We start from the raw sequence: 14,363 nt of genomic DNA, 5'->3' as shown, positions 1-14,363 counted from the left end.
CCAGGATTTTTAAATATTTTTATATTTAAATTCAATTTCTGGGCTGCTTGGGGTGACCTCCAGCGGCCTTGGATGTGCCCCAGCCGGGCTCAGGAAGTTGCTGCGGGCCTGGGGATGGATTTGAAGGGTGGGGAGAGGCACAAATAGGAAATCTCAGCCAGGCAATAACTCCTGAGGCATTTCCCCTTCCCTGAGAGTTGTGGGTTTGGATTAAATTGGGATTTCAGTGTGGGATGACATCAGAGAGGTAAAAATGAAGCAATTCTGGATTTAGGAGTTTATTTAATCTAGATATTTTTGGTTACGTTTTCGGGCCAGAATCCAAGGGATCCTTAATCTAACTAAATCTCCCATTAAAAAAAAAAAAGAAAAGAAACAAACCCAAAAGCCCAAACAAAGCCCAAACCCAACAGAGTTGGCTGGAGTTCCAGAGTGGCGAGACAATCCCAGCCCTTCTGCCATGGCTTTTGAATCCCACAGGCTTGGAATTCTGGAATGGTTTGGGTGGGGAGGGACCTTAAACCCCGTCCAGAGCCATGGCAGGGCCACCTCCCACTGCTCCAGGTGGCTCCAAGCCCTGTCCAGCCTGGCCTGGAACACTCCCAGGGATGTGAAAAACACAGATTCCCCTGGAATTCCATCCCCAGATTCCCCTGGAATTCCATCCCAGCCTCTCCCCACCCTCTGAGGTGTTAGAGCTGTGCCTGGGTGTTCCAACCTGGCCTTGGACACTTCCACAGATGGGGAAATTCTCTGGGAATTCCATCTCGGCCTCTCCTCACCTTCTGAGGGGGCAGAGCTGTGCCTGAGTGCCCCAACCTGTCCTGGGACACTTGTAGGGATGTGAAGAACACAGATTCCCCTGGAATTCCATCCCCAGATTCCCCTGGAAGTCCATCCCCAGATTCCCCTGGAAGTCCATCCCAGCCTCTCCCAGCTCTCTGAGGGGATAGAACTGAGTCTGAGTGCTCCAGCCTGGCCTGGGACATTTGCAGGGATGAGGAAATTCTCTGGGAATTCCATCTCAGCCTCTCCTCACCCTCTGAGAGGGCAGAACCGAGCCTGGGTGCTCCCGCGTGGCCTGGGACATTCCCAGAGATGTGGAAACCACCGATTCCCTTGGAATTCCATCCCAGCCCCTCCCCAACCCTTTCCCACCGTGATTTTGGGATGCTCCAGGCTGTTATCCCGCCCGGAATTCCCGGGCTGGGAAGGCTCGGCCTTGCAGGGTGAAGCACTCGAGGCTTTTTTATCCCGGCTTTTTATTATTTCCAGGAGCTGAGCACGGCTCTTGTGCCATCTGCTGACCGAGGGCTCCGTGTCCCCGCAGCTTCTCCCGGCAGCTCCCGGTTCTTTCCTCTGTCCCACCACTGATTCCTGCCCGGCCCCGACCCGAATTCATTCCCTGAGGCTTCACCCAAATAATCATTAAATTATTCAGATTAGATTAAATAATCCCCTTTAAAAACAGCTCCGAGCCTGCTCAGAGCACCTTTAACCCCGCCTGGATTTTATCTCCCGTGGTGGAGAAAGCCCCAAAAATCAGCAGTTCCTGCTCCGGGCTGGAGGGGCACAGGCGGGATTTTTCCACTTTTCCGACCCTCAGTTTTGGGGATTTGGAGACGCGGAGGTGCAGGTCCCGGGTGGCCAAGCAGAGGGCACTGCTGGATTGTGATTCGGGCTCTGCTCTGGGCTTTGGGTCCATCCCAAAGTCCTGGCACTGAAAATCTCGGCTGGGAGCAGAAACGGCAGGAGCAGAACCGCTGTGTGTCCTCCCTGATTCCAACAGGTCCTAAAAAACCCAGGACTAAGAAGTTTAAAAATGAGGATAACACCCAGCTGAACAGAGCAGAGATGGAGAGTGCTGGGGAAGGGCTCAAAACTGAAACACTGGGGGGAAAGAAGAGATTAAAGGGACACAGGAGATGAGAGCCTAGCCCAGTTTGGGGCTCATCACCATTTCCTGATGCTCAGCAAGGCAGGGCAGCTAGTTCTCCATGAAAATAAACTAAAATCTGTTCTTTTTATCCCATGAATTCCGAAATTAAAGTAGGTTTTTTCCCCCTGCGATGTTTATTAGAAAGCCCTGGGGAGGGAATCTCCTTCCCCTCATCCCCCTGCAGCTCCTTCTCACGCCCATTTTCTCCGCTTTTTCTTTCGTTTTGCTGATGGAAAAGGACAGAGAGCAGCTGGGAAGAAGTCGAGGGTGCAGAAAACCCTCTCGGGTTTATTTTCAGCCACACCAGAGCATCCCCAAACTCCTCGAAGCTGTTCTGCGCCTGTGCACCCACCACGCCCGTTCCTCCCTTTAGTCTACATTCTTCATATTCCCAGTGCCAATATTCCCATTATTCCCTCACTTTTGATTGCTGAAACCCCCCAAACCCCCACATTCCTCATACTCCCAGTGTCAATATTCCCACTATTCTCTCACTCTTGACCGTTTAAAACCCCAAATCTGAAGCATATTCCTCATATCCCCAGTGCCAATATTCCCATTATTCCCTCGCCTTTGCCCGTTTAGAACCCCAAATCTGCAGTGCCGGGGGGATGTTTGCTCTCCTGAAAGGCGGATTCGGGTTTCCAGGGTTTCGGATGCTGCTCCGCAGTGGCAGCTCCTGATGGATCCCAGCGATAACTCCCGAAATTCGACACTCCGGGAGGCGCTGCCATGGAAATCCTCCCGCTCCACGCCGGGAGCGGATTTCTCCTGGTTTCACCTAACCTGGTTAGAGGGAGGAGTAATGGCCCTGGGGAGCTGAAACAGGATTAATCCCCGCCGGAGGAGCCGCTGATTTATTTACGGCTGCGAGTGATGGATCCTCTCAGGCTCCTGCCCAGAAATTCCCCGGGTGCAGCTCCCTGTGGGAATGAGCCGGCACGGAGCGATGGGAGGCACTTGGGGAGGGTCTGAGACCCTTGGGGAAGGTCTGAGCTCCTTGGGATGGGTTTGATCCCTCCTGGATGGCACTTGGGAAGGGTCTGAGCCCCTTGGGAAGGGTCTGAGCTCCTTGGGATGGGTTTGATCCCCTCAGGAAGGGTCTGATCTCCTGCAAAGGGTCCAAACCCCTTGTGAAGGATCTGATCCCCCCTGGATGGCACTTGGGAAGGGTCTGACCCCTTGGGAAGGGTTTGATTTCTCCTGGAAGCCACTGGAAAAACTCCAACAAGGTTCTAGGAATGCTCAGCAGGAGGTTTTGGCTGGGGAGCACCTGTGAGGTGATTTAGGAGCTTCATCCAAGCCTGTGGATGCTCCAGAGGCCACCGGACAGCAGGGGAGTATGATCTGTGGGTGCACAGGATGGACTGGGTGTGATCTGTGGGTGCACAGGACAGGGCTGGGTGTGATCTGTGGGTGCACAGAGGGACTGGGTGTGATCTGTGGGTGCAGAGGAGGAGCTGGGTGTGATCTGTGGGTGCAGAGGAGGAGCTGGGTGTGATCTGTGGGTGCACAGGACACGGCTGGGTGTGATCTGTGGGTGCACAGAGGGACTGGGTGTGATCTGTGGGTGCACACAGAGGGGCTGGGTGTGATCTGTGGGTGCAGAGGAGGAGCTGGGTGTGATCTGTGGGTGCACACAGAGGGGCTGGGTGTGATCTGTGGGTGCAGAGGAGGAGCTGGGTGTGATCTGTGGGTGCACAGGACAGGGCTGGGTGTGATCTGTGGGTGCAGAGGAGGAGCTGGGTGTGATCTGTGGGTGCACAGGACAGGGCTGGGTGTGATCTGTGGGTGCAGAGGAGGAGCTGGGTGTGATCTGTGGGTGCACAGGATGGACTGGGTGTGATCTGTGGGTGCACAGGACAGGGCTGGGTGTGATCTGTGGGTGCAGAGGAGGAGCTGGGTGTGATCTGTGGGTGCACAGAGGGACTGGGTGTGATCTGTGGGTGCACAGGATGGACTGGGTGTGATCTGTGGGTGCACAGGACAGGGCTGGGTGTGATCTGTGGGTGCACAGAGGGGCTGGGTGTGATCTGTGGGTGCAGAGGAGGAGCTGGGTGTGATCTGTGGGTGCACAGGATGGACTGGGTGTGATCTGTGGGTGCACAGGACAGGGCTGGGTGTGATCTGTGGGTGCACAGAGGGGCTGGGTGTGATCTGTGGGTGCAGAGGAGGAGCTGGGTGTGATCTGTGGGTGCACAGAGGGGCTGGGTGTGATCTGTGGGTGCAGAGGAGGAGCTGGGTGTGATCTGTGGGGGAACAGCAGCGACCACACGTCCCCAAATCCATCCTGGGACACCAACCATTCGTCACCCGCAATGAAAAACATTTTCTATCCCTCAGCCCACCCCATTCCTCATCACTCCGCGGGTCCCGAGAGCTAAACCCGGCCCGACCATTAATCCCGGAGTCATCAGGGGCGGATAAAGCCACTTCCCTCAATTCCTTCCTGCTCGTCTCGATCCCAGCCAAGCATTTCACCTTGGCGCCGCCGGCAGCGAGCCGAGGTGTAAAATTACCGCCCGCCTGCTCCAAACGAACGGAGCAATGAAAGGACGTGGCGATGGATCCCCCCGAGCAGCGGGAAAGGGCTGGCCGGCACCGGGATGCGGCTCTGGATTTGTGGAGGGTGTTTGGAGCCGGGAAAGTGAGGGAGAGGAGCACGAGAAGGGCTGGATCGGGACAAAGATCCAGCCCGAGGAGCCGGGGGTTGGTTAAGGAGCTGCAGCCTCGTTCTTCTGTGGGATTGGGCGTGTTTTGGGAGGTGGGCTGCAAAAAAAAAAAAAAAAAAAAAACGCGGGGGGTGGGGGGTGGGGAAAATAATGCAAAAAGAGGGGAAAAAATAAGAAAACAAAAGGCTAAAATAGGCAAAAAAGGCAAAAAGAGGCAAAAAAGAAGAAAGAGGGGGAAATGACAAAAAGAGGGAGAAAGAAAAAAATAAAGGCAAAAATTAAAATACATTTCAGAGGAGAGTGTAAGAAGAGAGAAACCACCCAGCAGGGCCTGGGCTTCACCCAGCAAAGGAATTCAGGAATTGTTGAGGGGATGCTGAGCCCTGAGCCTGAACCCCCCCTGGGGAGGCGAGCTGGATGATTCCTGTGATGTGTCCAGTCAAAATTCCAGTTTACACTGGAAAACAGGAATCGCAGAAAGGATTGGGCTGGGAAAACCCCTTTAAAATCCCTTGAAAAAGAAGCCATGAGCAGAGATGTGGCACGACTCTGAAATCACCCGCAGCCAAACCCACGGAGGCCGGGGCTGGGAATGAGCCCGGGAATTCCTCAGGAATCAGGACCGAGCCTGGGCGGCGCTCCGAGCACTTTTCTCCCTGAGTTTTCTGTATTTATTTTCCCTGCTGTTGCAGCCCTTCGCTTCCTCGCCTGCTTTGGGGCAGTTTATTTGTTCAGCCTCCCCTGTTCGGGCCCGTTTGGCCCTTTGGGGTGGGTCGGGAGGCACCGGGGCCACGAGCCGGGCTCTGTCAGGGCTATCAGCGAACACCAGCCTCAGCCCGGCCAGGAATTTTAATTGAAATCGCCACTCCCTGGGCTCAGATAAGGCCCCACACATCACCCCACGGCCCGAGGGGCTCCCCAGGATCCCCTCGTTGTCCCACCCGACCCCCGCTGCCCAAATTCACGGGGTGCCCTGCCCCCTGTCTATGCCTTTTCTGCCAGCTCAGCCGAGGACCAAAGATCCAGCTCAGCACTGGGATAAACTGGGAGGGAACTGGGACCCGGAGCTGGCCCTATGTCCCCGTGTCCCCTCCCCTCCCGCAGGAGCTTGGTGGTCTGCGCTCCTTATCAGCGCTTATCAGGCGGAGCCGCTCGCTAATGTGACCTTAATGGAGCTCAAATGGACTCGATTTGTTTTATTGCGGCTCAGGCACCGCCTGCCCCCTCTGCACCGCCTGCCCCCTCTCCCTCCTCTTCCTCCGCTCTTCCCCTGCTTTGGAAACCCGCAGCGAAGGGGCTGCTCCTTCCTGGCGGCTGCTGCGGGGGGCAGCGCATGGGGAGCAGGGGGAGCGGCCCCGGGGCTGTCCCTCCTTCCCCCGCTCCCTGCCACCGCCGGGTCCCCTCGGGGCTGTCCCTCCTTCCCCCGCTCCCTGCCACCGCCGGGTCCCCTCGGGGCTGTCCCTCCTTCCCCCGCTCCCTGCCACCGCCGGGTCCCCTCGGGGCTGTCCCTCCTTTCCCCGCTCCCTGCCACCGCCGGGTCCCCTCGGGGCTGTCCCTCCTTCCCCCGCTCCCTGCCACCGCCGGGTCCCCTCGGGGCTGTCCCTCCTTCCCCCGCTCCCTGCCACCGCCGGGTCCCCTCGGGGCTGTCCCTCCTTCCCCCGCTCCCTGCCACCGCCGGGTGCCCTCGGGGCTGTCCCTCCTTCCCCCGCTCCCTGCCACCGCCGGGTCCCCTCGGGCCGGGGCTGCTTCCTCCGGGACGCTCCGAGCGGGGAGCGGGGCTGGCAGCGCTCCCTGGCCGCTGCTCCCCGCGGCTGGAAGATGCTGCCCACGCCCTTCTCGGTGAGGGACATCCTCAACCTGCAGCGGCCCGAGGAGCCCGAGGGGCCCCGCGCAGCCCCCGCGGGGCAGGACCAGCCCAGGCCGCGTAAGTGCCCGCGGAGGCCGGGGAAAGCTCCGGGGGGACCCCGCCAAGCCGCTGTCGTTCCCCGAGGGCGGCGTTGAGTCCTCGCACCCGCCTCCCTGCTCGGTTTCCTCCTTTTTCTCTTTTATCCCTTAACCTTCCTCCTCTTTTGGGGGCGTTTATCGGGCACCCCGGTGCGCCCCCCGCGCAGCTCCGGCTGCCCTCGGGGAAGCGGGACGGTCCAGGAGGGTGAGGATGGAGCTGGGGGATGGATTTGGGGTAATTGAAGAGTTTTGCCTGCCCAATGTCACCCGTCGCCACCGCTTTCGATGTCGCTCCCGAGTCGCGCTCCGTGAATTGGCCCCGCTGGGATCCTCTGGAAGATACTTGGGAAGGAGCTTCTCCTGGCAGCTAAAATCCCCAAAATCTTCCTCTGCTCCTCCTCCCCCAAGGCCGGACGGCGGCGGAGCGGGGCGTTGGGCAGACCGCGATCCGGACGGGGAGCCCGGGGAGGATTCTGTTCCCTTTCTGTTCTCTCCTCACCTTCATCCCGAGCCTTCCAGCATCCCCCGGAATTCCCCAATTCCCTGCTCCGCCTGCCGGGATAGCCCAGCCGGGGCTGGACCTGATCCCTGTGCTCCTCTGCCGCACAAAATCCCAGCAAATCAGAAATCCTCCAAACCTTCGGGTCCTCTCAGAGTTAATCTGATTCCCTCCTTCACTCCCAGCCCCTTCGTGGTTGGTTTTTTGGTGGTTTGTTTTTGGGTTTTATTTTGGGGGGGGGGGGGGTGTTTGTTTTGTTGTTTTGTGGGGTTTTTTGGTTGGGTTTTTTTTGTTTGGTTGTTTGGGTTTTTTTGGTTGGTTTTTTTTTGTTGTTGTTTTTTTGTTTTGGTTTGGTTTTTTTTGGGGGGGTGGGTTTGTGAGGGGTTTTGGGAGTTTTTTGGGGTTTTTTTCCGAAATTCAGAGAGATGTGGATTTTCCTTTTCCGGACGGAGGTCCGGATTCCATCCCTGAGGAACGGGATGATGGGGAAAGGGAATTTGGGGTCTGGAATGCTCGAGCCTGCTGTGTGCCTGCCTTTCTTTGCGTCCCTCAGACAAGGGTGACACCCCCAAAACAACCGAGGCGTCATTAGGAGGAGGGGAAAGACGATTTTATCCAGAATTCGGGTAATAGCCTAATTATTAAAAAAAAAAAAAAAAAAAAAAAAAGGAGGGGGGAAATTTTGTTGAATTCTCGATAAATATCACGGGAAAATTAATATTAAATATATCAAGTATCAGCCTTAATTTTATGAACTCTCAGCCCTGCTCCATCCTATCCCCAAGGGATACCATCCCCAATTTGATCCCTCCTTTGGAAACTCCCTCCCGCTGCCAGCAGAGCCTCGCTTGCCTCTGACTTTGCTCTTTTCTCCCTGCCGCAGGAAAATCTCGGCTCCCCCCTTCCTCGGAGGCGGAGGAGAAGCTCCGGGAACTCCCGGGTCACCCTTCGGGACAGCGGCAGCGGCGCAAACCTCGCGTCCTGTTCTCTCAGGCTCAGGTGCTGGAGCTGGAGCGGCGTTTCCAGCGGCAGAAATACCTGTCGGCGCCCGAGAGGGAGCAGCTGGCGCTGCTGCTGCAGCTCAGCCCCACGCAGGTGAAGATTTGGTTCCAGAACCGGCGCTACAAGAGCAAAAGGCAGCGGCAGGAGCGGTGCCTGGGGCTGGCGCTGCCCGCGCTGTCCCCGCGCACGGTGCCGGTGCCGGTGCTGGTTCGGGATGGAGAACCGTGCCTCCGACGTTCCGGGGCTTTTCCAGTTCCCTGTGGAATTCCAGGAATTTTTTCTTACGCCTCCTGCTGCGGCAGCAGCGCTTTGGGGGAGGGCTATGGGCGGGGATGTCCCGGGATGTCCCCAAGTGTCACCGCCGGGCGTGTCCAGCCCCAGCCCTCGGCTGTGCCCGCGGGAATCAGCGCCGGCAGCTGGAGGTGAGGAGGGAAAAGGCACCAGAAAAAGCTTCAACGTCAAATCCAAAGGATTTCTGCCGGCCCGGAGAGCGGGACAATCCCAGCACATCCCTGCAAAAACAGAGAGGCGGACGCTGCCGCCACAGCGCCGAGATTTTGGGCATCCGACAGTTGTAGATTATTTATTATTAAACGCGGTGATTTGGAGTCTGGCCTTTCCAGGATGTCACCAGGACTTTGCTTTTCCTTCCTCAGGATAACTGGAAAACAGGGTCCGTGCACGTCCCTGTGCTTTCTTATTTTATGGACAGTATTTAATGCTTTGAGTTCTTATCAATTCTAGATTTATTTTTGAATTGTTTTTCTTCATAACCCCCAGCACAGGTATGGATTTCTGCCTTTATTATTAATATTATTGTTACTATTGTTATTATTATTTGCAAATAAAATCAGTGGAATCGTGCTTTCGCTCTCTTCCCATTTCTCACTCTGTATTTTGGATTTTCCCATCCACAATTTGCACCTGAGCATCCAAACCTGAGCCGAAGAAAACGAAAAATCAAATCAAATCCTATAATCAAATCCTAATAATCCAGTCAAAAATCACCTTGTGGTCCAGGTCTGGGAATTCCCAAGGTTTAACCCCTCCGAAGTTTTGTTCCACCCTCTTCCCACTCCATTCCCGGCAGCTCCTTATCCTGCAGGGTTTGGAAAAAGCCTCGCGGTAGGTAATGAAAGCTTTTATCTCTGATCCTGCTCAGCCACCAGAATTGTGCCACAGAGAATTCCCTTTTCCCTGCAGTTCCACGGGGAATTCCCTTTTCCCTTAGTTTCACAGGGAAATCTCTTCTGCTTGCAATTGCACAGGGAATTCCCTTTTCCCTGTAGTTCCACAGAGAATTCCCTTTCTCCTGCAGTTCCAAAGATAATTTCATTTTCCCTGCAATTCCACCGGAAATTTCCCTTTTCCCTTCAATTCCACAGGGAATTCCCTTTTCCCTGCAGTTCCACAGAGAATTCCCTTCTCCCAGCAATTCCACAGGGAATTCCCTTTCCCTGGAATTCCCTATTTCCTGCAATTCCACAGTGTCCTTTCCCCTGCAATTCCACAGGGAATTCCCTTCTTACTGCAATTCCACCGGGAATTTCCCTTTCCCTTCAATTCCCCAGGGAATTCCCTTTTCCCTGCACTTCCCCAGGGAATTCCCTTCTCCCTGCGCTGCGAATTTCCCTGGGATCGCGGTGCGCGGCTTCACCTGGAATCCCGAACAACGCGGAGAATGTTCCTTGGAGGTTCAACAACGAACTGAGGCAAATCCCAGGAAACTCCCCCAAATAAAGGCAGAAATCAGGAAGGAAAGGAAAATGCTTTCCTCAGGGAAGAAAAAAAAAAATAAAAAAACTGGAAATGGGAATGGTGAGTGCTGGAGGAGCTCAGGGAAAAGTTCTCAGGGACGGGGTGGGATTGTTGGAGTTGTCCGGGACAGGGCCAGGATTCGGACCCGATGATCCCTGTGGGTCCCTTCCAGCTCAGAATATTCCCAATTCCTTCCTAATTCCTTCCTAACGCTCCCCAAATTCCTTTTCTCCTCCAAAAGCGAGGCTGAGCCATTGGAGCCGCTGAGCATTCCCAAGCATTCCGTGACTTCAGGGGGATAATTCCCAAACCAGAAAAAGGAAAAAAAAAAAAGGTGGAAAAGGCGGATTTGGGGCACGTTTGCACAACCCGCCGGTGGCTAGGGGCGGCTGTAACCAAACACCTCCTATAAAATCAACAAAGTCTGCAGGGGATTTGAGGGAAAGCTTTTGTTTCCCTTTTTAAGAAAAAAAAAAAACCACAAACAAAAAAAACCTCTCCCCCAAAAAAACCAAAACAAAAAAGAAACAAAACCCCCCCACAAAAAACCACAAAAAACCCAAAACCAAATCCAAAATCAAAACAAAAAAACTAACTAACTAACTAACTAAAAAACAACCCCAACCCAAAAAAAAAAAAAAAAAAAAGCCAACAAACACGCCCGGGCTTTGCGACTGAAGGGGCTGGGTTTGGGCGGCGGGTTTGGGAATAAAAGAAGGGATCAGTGCTGATTTTCTAGCAGGAAAAGGAGTTTGGAGATGACAGAGCTGGAGGAGCTCATAATAAATTCGTATTTATTATCTATAAATTTATTTAAATGTAAAGTGCCCGCATTTCCCAGGGGTTCCGCTCATCCGCAGCACCGGAGCTCCCTCGGGGTCTTCCCCAGGAGATGGATTTGCCGAGGTGAATTTTTAATCCCGTGTTTCCCACATCGGAGGGGTTCCGAGGCTGTTTGCGGCTGTTTCCCCCAGAGAAACTCCGGCAGAAGAACTAGAGATAAACCAGATCCTCAGGAAAGCAGCAGCAGGCAGCTCCGCTCGCGCTTTTTAATAGAGTTGGGGATTGAGTGCCCGAGACGTTTTTTGTAAAAGGTGTTCAAGCTTCTTAAATGAATCGAGGAGTTAGTCTGAGGTTCACGTTTAAATGTTCAGCCTTTTCTATGGCAGGATTTCCCTCCGGGGCTGCTCTCCCTGGCTGTTAAATCACCCCCAAGCTCTCGCTGCAGCGGCTTTGACATTTTCCCCGCTTTCAACACGCTAAGAGCGCGTCAGAGGGGAGGGATTTAAGGGAAACTCTCAATATACATTTAAAAAAACACCCAACCCTTTTATTTCATGTCTTTTCCCCCTGCAAGCAGCGTTTTCCCAAAGAACTCAGGGCTGGAAATCATTCCCAGGGATGAGGGGAAGCAGAGCTCGGAATGGAGGATGGATACAGACCATCCTCCAAGGATGCTCTCCCAACAAAAAAAAAAAAAAAAAAAAAAAAAAAAAAAACACCCACAACCAGTTTGGACTCGTTTTGATCCCAAAATTCACATCCTTCTCTTCAAATCGAGGGGGAATTTGCGAGCAAAGAAAGCGGGGGAGGCGCCGAGGGGCGGCCGCGACCGCACAAACCCTCGGGGCGTTTGTCCCTGAGCAGCAGCGGCGGGGCGAAGGCAGCGCTCGGGGCGTTCACCGGCCCCGCTCTCCAATCAGCCCCGGGGGGTTTGGCTGCGGCCGGATAAATGCGGGCCCGGCCCGGGGGGGACACAGCGAGCCCCGAGCGGCGGGGAGCGGAGCCGGGCTCGGCCCGCAGCCCCCCGGCCATGAGCCGCAGCCCCGCGGCCCCCGGAGCCCGGGATCGGCCCCCCGGAGCCCGGGATCGGCCCCCCGGAGCCCGGGATCATCCCCCCGGAGCCCGGGATCGTCCCCCCGGAGCCCGGGATCGGCCCCCCGGAGCCCGGGATCATCCCCCCGGAGCCCGGGATCGTCCCCCCGGAGCCCGGGATCGGCCCCCCGGAGCCCGCACGTCCTTCCTCATCCAGGACATCCTCCGCGACGGGCCCGAGGGCCGCAGCAGCGCGGGCGCTGAGCAGCTGCGAGAGGCCGGCCGGGAGCCGGGAGGGGCCGGTCCGGCCCCGGGATCGTCCCCCCGGGATCCCCAAGCCCCCAGAGCCTCGGCGACACCGCGGGGAGCCGGCACAGGTGACGGGGCGGCCGCGGGAAGGGCTGTGCCTGGGCCGGGGTGGGTCGGGGATGGGTCGGGAATGGCTGTGTTTGGGAGGGACAGCGAATGGATCAGGAATGGATCAGGAATGGATCAGGAATGGATCAGGAATGGATCAGGAATGGATCAGGAATGGATCAGGAATGGCTGTGCTTAGATTGGGGAAAGGATGCGGGAAGTCTGAGCTTGGCTCAGGGATGGCCCAGGGATGGGTCCGGGATGGGTCAGGGGTGGCTCAGGGATGGGTCAGGGGTGGATCAGGGATGGCTCAGGGATGGGTCAGGGGTGGATCAGGGATGGGTCAGGGATGGGTCAGGGATGGGTCAGGGATGGGTCAGGGGTGGCTCAGGGATGGGTCAGGGGTGGATCAGGAATGTCGGAACTCGGTTCAGTCAAGGGGTAGGATCCAGCCCCGCTGCTGGAGCCCGACACGCTCGGCTCAAACTCCAGGAGCATCTGGCTGGAGCTGGGGGAGAATAAGGAATTCACAGACTGAGTGACCTTGGGACTTAGGGACGCCTCCAGCAGCACTGGCAAAGATCCCTTTTGGGGGCTTTTATTCCATCCTAGCCTAGCCTATTTCTATCATGGGATGTTATTCCGTTCTGTCCTATCCTATTTTATGTGGGGATTTTATTCCGTCCTGTCCCTCTCCCTATTCCCATTCCTATTCTACTCCCAACCACTCCTTGGATCTCTGTTTCTGTAGAATTCAGGAGGATATTAATTAATTTAAACCAGTGATTTATGAAGACAAAACTCCCCTATGTGACCCTCACACCATTAAACTAAAACATTCCCAAGAAAACAGAGGGTTTTCCCTCCCTCTAAGGGGTAAACCGCAGCGATTTTGACAATTTCTTGCTGGAACTTTTTTTTCCCGGCGGGAATTTTTTTGTTTTGTCCGAGTGGCGATTTTTCATTCCCAAATTCTTCCCTTCCCAGAGGCCCCGGGGGAGACGTTCCTGTCCGACTGTGCTCCCTCTGGCCACCCCATGGCCCCGCGGCCACCGCGGCAGGGAAAACGCTCCCGGGCCGCCTTTTCCCACAGCCAGGTGATCGAACTGGAGCGCAAATTCAGCCACCAGAAATACCTGTCAGCCCCGGAGAGAGCTCACCTGGCGCGGCACCTGCAGCTCACCGAGACCCAGGTGAAGATCTGGTTCCAGAACAGGAGGTACAAGACCAAGAGGAAACAGGTGGTGGCCGGGATGAGCCGCACGGACTCGCGTCAGGAGGCGCTGGAATTCCCGGCGATGTCGCTGCTGGGGCTCAGGGGAGCCTGGCCCTACCTGCCCTGCCTCTACTACGTCAATTCCTGGGGCCCCTCCTGGTAGAAATGCTTTTTTGGGGGGTGGAAAATGTCAGGTGTTTTATTTTTTCCTTAAATCCAGAGGGGAGGGATTTCAGTGGCAGCGTTTTGTAGTGGCAGCACTAAATTCTCTCATCGCTAACAGTGAAATAATTGAAAAAAAAGAGCTCCAAATTTTACTTGCAGTGTTCTAGGAATTCCCAGGGATTCTGTGGCTGCTCCATCCCTGGAAATTCCCAAGTCCAGGCTGGATGAGGTTTGGAGCTGAGGGCACCTGGCCCTACCTGCCCTGGCTCTACTCTGTCAGTTCCTGGAGCCCCTCCTGGGAGAAATGGCCTTTTTTGGGTGGAAAATATCCCCCCAAATATCCGGTTTCTCCTTGAATCTGGAAGGAGATTCATCGTAGTGGCAGCACCAAACTGTCTCCTCACTAACACTGAAACAACCAATGAAACAGCCCAAAAATTTTAATTCCACTTTATTCCATGTTTGATTTCCAATGCTCTGGGAATTCCCAGGGAATCCATGGTGGTTCCATCCCTGGAAGTTCCCAAATCCAGGCTGGACGGGGTTTGGAGCTGAGGGCACCTGGCCCTAGCTGCCCTGCCTCTACTGTGTCAATTCCTGGAGCCCCTCCTGGGAGAAATGGCTTTTCTTGGGTGGAAAATATCCGGTTTTTCCTAAAATCCAGAGGGGAGGGATTTCAGCGGCAACTCAAAGTTTGCTCCTCACTAACACTGAAAAAACCCAAAGAAAAAAAAATACCCCAAATTTTAAAAGCATTTAATTAATTTTATTGCTCTGGGAATTCGCAGTGAATCTGTGGCTGCTCCATCCCCGGCAGCGCCCGGATCGCGGTCCTCGCCCTGGATGTCACCGGGCAGGGACAATGAGGCGGTGATAGATGCGGTTTGCATATCCGGGTTTTGCTGCTGCTGCAGCGGCAGCTCCACGGTTCGCTTTGCAGAGCAGCAAATTCCATCCGCAGGTGGAATTTTGGGAGTTTGGAGATGGATTTTTCCA

At 55.4% G+C, this 14,363-nt stretch overlaps 2 protein-coding genes across 2 annotated transcripts; both read left to right on the top strand.

The window, feature by feature from the left end:
• The first annotated feature begins 6,429 nt into the window (after window positions 1-6,429).
• NKX2-6 (NK2 homeobox 6) lies at window positions 6,430-8,920 on the top strand. The gene is made up of 2 exons (XM_066337081.1): window positions 6,430-6,535; window positions 7,911-8,920. Exons 1-2 carry the CDS (start codon window positions 6,430-6,432, stop codon window positions 8,480-8,482), a joined length of 678 nt encoding a protein of 225 aa, XP_066193178.1. The 3' UTR covers window positions 8,483-8,920.
• Window positions 8,921-11,546: 2,626 nt separating this feature from the next.
• Window positions 11,547-13,692, top strand: NKX3-1 (NK3 homeobox 1). The gene is made up of 2 exons (XM_066337080.1): window positions 11,547-12,006; window positions 12,974-13,692. The coding sequence occupies exons 1-2, from the start codon at window positions 11,547-11,549 to the stop codon at window positions 13,363-13,365; spliced, it is 852 nt and encodes a 283-aa protein (XP_066193177.1). The 3' UTR covers window positions 13,366-13,692.
• The last annotated feature ends 671 nt before the right edge of the window (window positions 13,693-14,363 follow it).

Source organism: Sylvia atricapilla, chromosome 28, assembly GCF_009819655.1.
Source record: "Sylvia atricapilla isolate bSylAtr1 chromosome 28, bSylAtr1.pri, whole genome shotgun sequence".
Lineage (NCBI taxonomy): Eukaryota > Metazoa > Chordata > Aves > Passeriformes > Sylviidae > Sylvia > Sylvia atricapilla.
The sequence above is the reverse complement of the archived record's forward strand: the minus strand, read 5'-3'. Positions and strand labels throughout refer to the sequence as shown.

Excerpts from the sequence above, each read along its gene's own strand:
- NKX2-6 (XM_066337081.1), top strand. The coding sequence starts at position 6,430 with ATGCTGCCCACGCCCTTCTCGGTGAGGGACATCCTCAACCTGCAGCGG. Across the intron at positions 6,536-7,910 it reads GCAGGACCAGCCCAGGCCGC|GACTTTGCTCTTTTCTCCCT; the intron begins GTAAGTGCCCGC and ends TCGCTTGCCTCT.
- NKX3-1 (XM_066337080.1), top strand. The coding sequence starts at position 11,547 with ATGCGGGCCCGGCCCGGGGGGGACACAGCGAGCCCCGAGCGGCGGGGA. Across the intron at positions 12,007-12,973 it reads ACCGCGGGGAGCCGGCACAG|AGGCCCCGGGGGAGACGTTC; the intron begins GTGACGGGGCGG and ends TTCCCTTCCCAG.